The sequence below is a fragment of the Branchiostoma belcheri genome, unplaced genomic scaffold (assembly GCF_001625305.1).
Source record: "Branchiostoma belcheri isolate BF01 breed outbred unplaced genomic scaffold, Haploidv18h27 scaffold7, whole genome shotgun sequence".
NCBI classification, from domain to species: domain Eukaryota; kingdom Metazoa; phylum Chordata; class Leptocardii; order Amphioxiformes; family Branchiostomatidae; genus Branchiostoma; species Branchiostoma belcheri.
The window spans coordinates 3,726,425-3,735,671 of NW_017804353.1; the positions used below are offsets into that span (position 1 = coordinate 3,726,425).

At 44.0% G+C, this 9,247-nt stretch overlaps 1 protein-coding gene across 1 annotated transcript; it reads left to right on the forward strand.

Annotated features, from left to right (window-relative positions):
• The first annotated feature begins 273 nt into the window (after nt 1–273).
• LOC109484374 (nuclear receptor subfamily 2 group E member 1-like) lies at nt 274–7,895 on the forward strand. The gene is made up of 9 exons (XM_019787625.1): nt 274–289; nt 2,413–2,575; nt 3,035–3,150; nt 4,486–4,619; nt 5,059–5,257; nt 5,643–5,867; nt 6,713–6,895; nt 7,265–7,365; nt 7,671–7,895. The coding sequence occupies exons 1-9, from the start codon at nt 274–276 to the stop codon at nt 7,809–7,811; spliced, it is 1,278 nt and encodes a 425-aa protein (XP_019643184.1). The 3' UTR covers nt 7,812–7,895.
• Nucleotides 7,896–9,247: the final 1,352 nt, after the last annotated feature.

A 9,247-nucleotide genomic window follows, 5' to 3' on the forward strand; every position in this document is an offset into this window, starting at 1 on the left:
CGGCTTGTTGACACAGCGTGCGGTTATTGAAACAAGGTGTTTAGTACTTTGCTGCCAAAGACCCCCTTTATTTGCGCGCGCGTTTATCGCACGAACACTTGCTGGTTTCTCACATTAGCTTGTTGGTTAGACCCACCCCCTTGTAAAAGCTGACACGGTGATAAGCTGCCTGGCGCGTGGCACTCCCTGTCTGACTCCCGGGGAGATCGGAGGCGCCACGCGAGGCGGACATTGTTGTTGTGAAGATCGTTCCGGCTTCTATTTTTAACAAGGATGACTTACGGCACAGGTAAGTCTATGGACAGGGGACAGGACACCTTGGCTCGCGATCAGGAGGACAGTTGATGTGGGGTTGCAATCACCCATAGTTTGTACTTGGCGGTTCATGTATGTCTTTCGCCAAGTTTTTTTCTTGTTCATTGGTGTTTGAAATAAGAAGCCATGGCCGATTTCGACTGTGTTTGAAAGGGCTACTTGCATATGATTGGCAAGATTTCATTGTCAATTTTGGCATATCGAAATGATTTTTCAACTAACGGAACTGATTTTATGACTGTGCCAGAATATCTACGCTTTCTGAAGAATTGTGTTGTACGCCATTTTGTGTTTTATATGGCCTTTAATTCACATTCAGCATCTCTACAGAGCCGTCTTTGCGTATTGTTCTCAGTAGTTTTGTGGGGGAAAAACTAACTAACAGTAAAACCTTGATGAAAATGACACAATGCGTTCCACGGCCTCTACTAGAAGTTAGGGACCAGGCAGGTGAGGAAAAGCAAACAAAACTCGCGTCAAGAGCCCCGGTTGCTACCTGCCTGTATATTACAGCAGGTGACTCGTGATTAGACAGGAGTAGACAGGTAAACAGCGGCGGTGTTGTATGGGTGTGCCGGGCGTGTGGCATGCTTTGTTGGTGCTATATAATGTTTAGATTTGTTCGGCGAAGTCATTAAAGAAATATGCAAGCATTGTGCGAGATTAATCGAAACAGCAGGGCGGCGCAAACGCTAGCTTTGGCCGTGAGGATTAGTTGGTTTCATTGTCAAAACGACTACATTGTATCCGCATGGCTTTATTTATTCCTAGTAGCCTGCTCTGTTGGTTACCGCTGGTTTCTCGCTGATCTAGAACAAAGAATCTGCCAATGTAGGTAAAGTAGACGACGAAGTACATTTTACTGTACATTTTTATTTGCATGATAGCAATTGAAATATTATTTTAGTTAGGCAGAGTACATTTCTTCAATTTAGATACCTGGATAGTAAAGAGATATTCAAATTTCTTACATCTTTTGAGAAACCGACTTTAACCAATTTTAAATCATCCTATATTATGCCATTACCAAGAGATGAGAAAAATCATGACCAAATATACTAGTGTATATGATAGATGTCAATATGTTTATGTGTATGTTTGTAAACTTGTGGCCTTTGTCTAGCATAGTGGGACAAAAATGCACAATAAAGATCTTCATTCACTAATCTTCAGTAAACGGTCCGGGCGGTACGGCACCGAATACTCACCTCACTTGAACAAACACTCCCATTGTTCTCAAACCGACAAACGGTGTTGGAATAGGTTTACCTTTATGAGGTATTTGGAGAGACTTTGTGCCCTGTTCCTTGATATCCGTGTTGTGCCGTTTGCTTTGTTTGTTTTCTGTTCATCTGTCCATTAGTTTATCATATAATTGGTCATCTTGTGTAAAGCACATCTTTCGGAATAGCCGTCTTATCAGAGCTACATGTACGTACATGTACGCGGACGGTGCGCTACATAATACCCGTTATTTCTGTACGGTCAGCTTTACGGGGGTGACTTTATTATAATGAGTGTAAGATTGTAAGATTGTAAATACCAGTACCAAAGTGATATATTAATATGTAGATTCCGATATGATTTCAATTTGTATTTCCCTACTATTAATAACTTATATTGTAAACAACTTGATCAGAATTCAGCCCTGTATGTCAAGGCTGCGAGATATGTTGTAAATATGTTGATACAAGCAAATAAACCAATTATATGAGGAATCTATCATTAGATTTTCCTTTTCGTTAAAAATGAGATGGAATGGTAATATCTCATTATTTCACTAGTAAGAGAATGATGAAGTTCTTTCTAACAAACTGGTGAAATAATGTGATACCTTTATGACAATAGATACCCCATAAAGAATCTAAACTGAAAGAAGATTAAAGATTCAAGATGTATTTATTGTACATTCGCAGTGACACAGTCACTGAATTTCAGGCAATTTACAGTTAAAAATACACATTATACATTAAGCTACAGAACTATTAATACATTACAATGAGATATTATTTGTCATTGCTATTGTCATTAAAAAAACGTAGTACTGGGTGAATTCTTATACAGCAGATTCCACAAAAAAACTCTCTCTTCGTGCAGAAACCGTGGCAGTAGTGACGGTGTCTCCGCCGCGCCTGACCAGCTCGACTCGCGGGAAGCCTGACATCCCCTGCCGCATCTGTGGCGACCGCAGCTCGGGGAAGCACTACGGGGTCTACAGCTGTGACGGGTGCAGGGGCTTCTTCAAACGGAGCATCCGACGGTAACTGGCCATGTTTTCGCTTAATTTATCCGCCTATTTGTGTAATACTTCACCTGAATTCTGTCTAGAACATTCTTAGACATTTGGAAACACATAACATGTGTGACGACTATATGCACCTTTGTGTTGGAATAAAGTTTAGCATCGTACTATGATTACTACCAACACAGATAAACTTCCATGATGACTATGTTAGTTGGTTTCAAGTCTGCTTCACATTCAAGATTTAAAGTAACATTCTATCCTATCAGTTAGACCTGAAATTTCTAGATACATATTTCATGATTTTTGACATTGTGTATCATATTATTTTAATTGCTGATCCTTAGGCTTTGCCTGTTTGTCGTTCTGGAGACGGCATGAACATAGGCCATGGACTTTAGTGTGACGTCTCTAGGTGTTGTCATGAAATGTAAGACACAGAAAAATAAACGTATGTCTTGTACCGTTTTCTTGTAGGAACCTTGCCTACATCTGTAAGGAGAACGGCTCGTGTGTGGTGGACGTGGCCAGACGGAACCAGTGCCAGGCCTGCCGCTTCAAGAAGTGTCTGGACGCGCAGATGAACAAGGACGGTAGGACGGCAACACACTTCAGTCATGGTACACTCAGAACTGCGATGCGTGTGACTTAACGATGTAACACACTTCATTATGGTGAAATTATAACTGCGAATGTGTGTGACCTAACTAGTAACGCATGTACTACATGTTCACTTCATTTATGGTACAATCATCATACCTTCGATGTGTGTCGCGTTAGTCCCTGTCCGAACACCTGCCAACCAAGTTCGACTGACGTTCGGGAGAAGTCTGACCAGAGTTAGTCCACGCATAACTTTTTATATTGAATTTGAGTTAAAGTTGAGTAAAGTTGGTACAAAAGTGCCACGATGTTGTTCTCTTTCTCTCTCCTTTCTCAATTGAAATCATTGAATATGCAAGTTTTCATGTTGGCATCTAAGACAGAACTTGTATCTTGAAAATTATGGTCACGATTTACAATGAAAAGCTGCAAGAAATAAGGGAGGAGCTAGCTACAGGAAACGGGGAGGGCTGCAGAAAGTGGAGCTCACCTACATGATTGTGTGATTAACTTTCAAGGAACTCTGGGGTCCCTCTTATCTTGTTAAATTACAAAGCTGCCATCCGAGTTACAACGAAAAATGGTACCGCTCTATCAACCGGAGATTGCTTTTTCTAGGAGATGAAGACATCAGCAAATTCTATGCCCCGTAGATACACCGGCGCAAATTGAAATGATGATTAAAGAGTTTGTCCTCGGGCCTTTCACTATAAAGTTGTTCTCTGTTTCGCCGCGCTACGTACGCGCTCCTACATTGAATCAAAGGCCACCAATGCCTTGCCCGTAATCATACACGTCACACGCCGCCGATGCTTTGATAAACTCATTACTATCTAATGATCCGTAGCGGAAGCCCTCAGACAAGACCAGGAGCACTAAAAACTACTCTTTGAGCTAAAGAACTTCAAAGGGCTTCATCGCAGGAAGGCCCTGGGTGATTGTAAGATTATCTTTCCCATCCGCCTCCACGTTTATATTTTCATCCAGAGGAGAGCATCTTTGAAACTTGTTTTTTTCTCAGGAATCAAGTATCCATGACCTTTAAAAAGTATGTGTTAGGAAACATGGATCATGTTGAACAAATACTGTGGTATTTCCTGCTGTTTTATTTCTAGAAAGGTGCCTGTAATTGAGTCAGAAATGGGAGAGTGAGCTAGAGAGCGCGCTTTTGTATGAACTCAACTCTGAACTCAACCCTAGCAATTAGAAGCTTTTCTAAAACTATATCCATCGTCTCGTTACATCTGAATTTTGTAGAGTTTCCTCTGTCTGTAAACGACTTTATTTGTCAGGTATTGAGTGTGATTGTTCTGTGCGTTTTGCAGCGGTGCAACACGAGCGCGCGCCGCGGTGTTACCAGTACCGGCGGGACGACTCTGACCGCGCCAGCCCGCCCAGCCCGCCGAAACCCGACCACAGGCTCACCCCGGGGGAGAACAGGGACATCACTCCCATCAAGGTACGTCAGCAGGGACTTTCCATGCTGGTATATCGAGGGGGGAGGGGGCATTCCTGCTAGCGCGCCCCGGGTCGGGTAAAGGGTTTTCGAAAGTAGTTGCAGACGGGCTTTCTGAAGTGCGACCACCTGTTGATTTCACTAGTATCCCGCTGTTCGCAAACTGTTCTGTTAGCGCGGACCAACTCCGATCCCCTGGCATATCATCTATTTGTGCTATTTCCAACCCCTTCCTGAAGCCTGGCGGAGGATATGATTTTGCCACCTACCAGAGTTGTTGTAGGCCTAGGCTTGGCGGCCAGAGCTTCTAAAGCGTGCGATCTACGTCAGAAAATCGCAGACCACGTCTGCAAAGGAGACTAGCCCTTCTAGTCAGCTAACGCTTTATAGGTAATATGTCACTAGCTAGCTAACACCTTTATCACCCCCCCGCCCCTCCCAGGTGCCAGCGACCCGCCCGTTCCTGGTGACGTATGACCAGCCAGGCCTGCTGGACGGCAGAGCCTTCAGTCACCACCTGATGACGCGGTCTGGTCACCTGACCGTGCCGGGGGAGAACCACCAGTTTCTGGACGCCATCCTACAGGCCGACCAGCGGGTACACGCGCAGGGCCCTCACCCGGACAGCGACGACAAAGACGGTAACTACAACCATATATTTTTATGACAAAAAGGGCTAAACCATATATTTTGCTGTAACGATGTTTCGACGTCCTCTGTGTCATCTTTATCAGAGCAAATTGAACAAAGTTGAGTTTGACCTGATGAAGATGACAGAGAGGTCGTCCAAACGTTGTGAGACTAACTAGACTATATTGAATTGACTTACGAAGCTTTGATTACTGCTTAGCACATATGACCCATTTCTGAATTTTTGAAATCACGCGCGTGTGTTTTAAGGTAATGTGTCCGAAACCACGGTCTTGAAGAAGACCGGAGACACACATGGTCAAATATCTATTTGGCATTTTGTTGTGTTATGTACGTTTATGAAGTGAGCTGATTTGGGTGATATTTCTGATGCAGGAAAAAGCCCGAGGATGCCGACCGAGCACGCGCAGTACTTCCCGGGCGCGGCGGACAACATGTATGAGACGGCGGCCCGACTGCTCTTCATCGTCGTCAAGTGGGCGCGTAATATCCCGTCATTCCTACGACTTCCGTTCCGCGACCAGGCCATCCTGCTGGAGGAGGCGTGGAACGAGCTGTTCGTCCTCAGCGCCGCGCAGTGGGCCATGCCCATAGACCCAGGTAAGTACTTAACTTTACTGACTTATCCTCTTCATCCCTTTCATCCATCTGAGTCTGTCCTTAGCCACCTTCTTCACTGATCGCCAGGACAGTCCCATAGACGCCAGGTCATCTGATACAGCTCTTCTCCAGGTGGTTTTAGGTCTGTCTTATTCGTTGTGGTCAGGTGTGTGAAAAAATAAGGAACTTGAAGACTCTGTCAAAAGATCATCTTATCTGGTGGATGTTAAGTTGGAGTTGGAAGAACACTTGCAAACGAAGTGAGGATACACATACATATATGATAAATGTTCATATTCACTTAAGTAATTCATGTATAAGACTACGGCCAGGTGTACAGAGTCAACATTCGACAACTTGAGAACACACCGTCGTCCCTTTGAACTTTCGTTTGCACAGGTAAGGCCATGCTGATTTGATTATATGGATGACATCCTCTGGGAACCCCAAAACTGATGCGAGCGCGCGAATAAAAAAAAGTTTTGCAAAAGAAAAGTTGCTTTCATGAAATCTACGTTGTTATGAAGGTCGAACAAATGACACAGAGTATGGTATGGCGAATAATCTACTCTTTAAATTCATTTCTTTGCATTTTAGTTTTTTGTTTGATTTTGGCATTCTACGACGTTGGAATCGTTTTCAAATATTTTTTTTGCAACTTTCGGTATATATTTGCTCATTTTGCAACTGTTTTGTACAATTTACAGTGTGGTTGGAAACTTTTTTTTTGGAAACGGCCGAAAATTCATGCGCGCGCGGATGTCATCCATATAATCAAATCAACATGGCCTAATTACTAATTAAAAGAACCCGGTACTAACTAATACTTTTCTATACGTCCCCAGGTTCCCTCCTGACGGCGGCCACCAGCAGCCCGTCCGCAGACCGCGTCATCCCGCCGTCAGAACAGTCCGCTCTCCTCATGGCCGACATCCGGGGTCTGCAGGACGTGACGTCACGCTTCCAGGAGGCGCATGTCGACCCGACCGAGTACGCATGTCTGAAGGCCATCGTGCTTTTTAAATCAGGTAGGATTACGTTGTTATAATGATATAATGTTCCGGTACTGTTGTTGAGTTATGCTGTTCATAACCAGACCGATAGGGGGTATTGCAGCGATGGATAGTTGGGTCGTGTGGCGTGACGGCAAAGCATTCGGCTCGGAACCAAGAGGTCCCGGGTTCGAACCCTGCCATCTTGTGCACCGCGATGTTGTGCCCTTGGGGAAGGCACTTTACACTACTTTCCTGGATGGAGGCCTGGCAAATCCTATCTCGTATTAGCCACAAAAAGGCAGCAGAATCTTCACCTAGTTGACTATTACTATTATTTAAAGCTATCTAATGACTATCATTAGACTACGAATTGCCATTCTAACACGCTGACTTCCTCCCCAGACGCCCGTGGGTTGAGAGACGCCGTCCAGGTCCAGGCGGTTCAGGACCAGGCACAGATCATGCTGGGGGAGTACATCGCCTCAAAAAATGCTGAAGACAAGGTACGACAATACTCCAACCTTTCCTTGGATACCTTCTTGATAATTTTCCCGCCATGTGAGGAAGCATTAAGCTCACCAACGACTGTGCCATTAGAAGGCGGGATGTACAGTAGCATAACATAATGATCTTCTAGCATATGGCATTGTGCTTCTTCTGTAGTACCTGCAAAGCCAACGAAGTTTAGGCTTCCAGGCTTATGATTTACATATAGTTATTTTGACAATGTTGTATAGAATGATGCAGAGAAACTATAAAATTAGTGACTTGAAATTCGTCCGGAACTAACGTCACCGTGATTCCACAGATCCGGTTCGGGCGGCTGCTGCTGTTGCTGCCGGCGCTGCGGGGGGTCCGAGCCCGCAGTCTGGAGGAGCTGTTCTTCCGCCCCACCATCGGCAACATCCCCATCGAGCGTCTCCTGTGCGACATGTTCAAGTCCACCTAGCCGTCAGGGTACAGCGACAGACTTGCATCTTTGTCCTTAATTACTGTGAATTGCTATATAATTTATTCATTTGAGAATGTGTCAGTTTTGCACTGGGGTAAGTTTAGAATAGTCCACTTTTGCCTGGTAGGGAGATGGAGTGAAATATGCTGTATTTGCTCCCAAGCAAATGTCGGCCTTTCTAGCTTTGCAGACGTTTTGTCGGTGTCTTGTACCCTTTTTCGTCCGTTTAGCACATCAGGAACCATCAGAAAGACACATTAAACGCCGACTTGTATGTACATGTAGTTGACAAACAATCCGGAACCATACCGTATAGGGGGCATGGGCGGACAGCTTTCAATCACACGAAGTACACAGTACGTAAATTGATACAGAGTTGGGGATGATACAGAGCTTGGATAAAATAAGAAAGTGAATAAGCATTGCATCACGACTGGAAGTTAGATGAAGACATAGAAAACAAAGATGGAGAGACAAAATCAGTTGTGGTTTAAATTTTCAAATATTTGTGTTATGTTTAACGAGTACGTTGTTATGTTCTTCTATAAGGTGTGCTGACACAAAATGGTATTGGGATAAGTCGTGTAAATCATGTAATTCTTCTAAAGTCAATGTTAGAACTGACAGGCATACGTTGTTATGGTCTGAGTTGTATTCTTCACATTGAAGAATCCAGACGTTTAGCTGGTGTGAGTACTACGGTACTAAGTGTACAAGCGAACTTGGAAGGTACCTATAATAAGCTATAGTGTATATTGTATAGTCATGATGAAGAACTACAGACAGTTCTTGTGAGGCAGTATGTTCCCTTTTGTTCTGTGATGCTTGGCTTCCATTTTAAAACTCCATACGTTAACGTTATGTCGTGGATTGTTTCTAGAGATTGTTGTACAGGAACGCAGCTGAAAGGTCTTGTATTCTGTATTTATACTGCATCGTGCAGCTATATGTAACCGTCTTGTAGTTACGGAATAAACTGAGGTACTAAACTCAAGATACCGGCTCAGTAACCTTTGCAATGCAGCATACAGTGACTCAGATAAGAATCAAAGATCAAGGGAAAGACGCTGATATGACAATTGTTGGGAAGAAACAGACGCCGTCCGGACGGTCGCGCACTTCCCCAAGGAAAGGGTGGGCTAGGTCTATCGCTTTAGGCTGAGCGGCGGTCGGAGAACCAAGCGAATAGAATATGAATCCCTTCATTCTCGCCGTGAAGGTCACTCAAGTTACTGACCAATGACAGCGCATGATAGATATGGCCAACATCACTCAATTGTCAGTGAAAAAGTCCACCTAGCCACGCAAATATAATGCATCTTAAACAGCGTGCGTTTATCATACGTCCATATGAGCATGATACGATCGCAAAAAGCTCTACCAATTTAGATTCGAACAGGTTTCTACTCACACCAATTTAGATTCGAACAGGT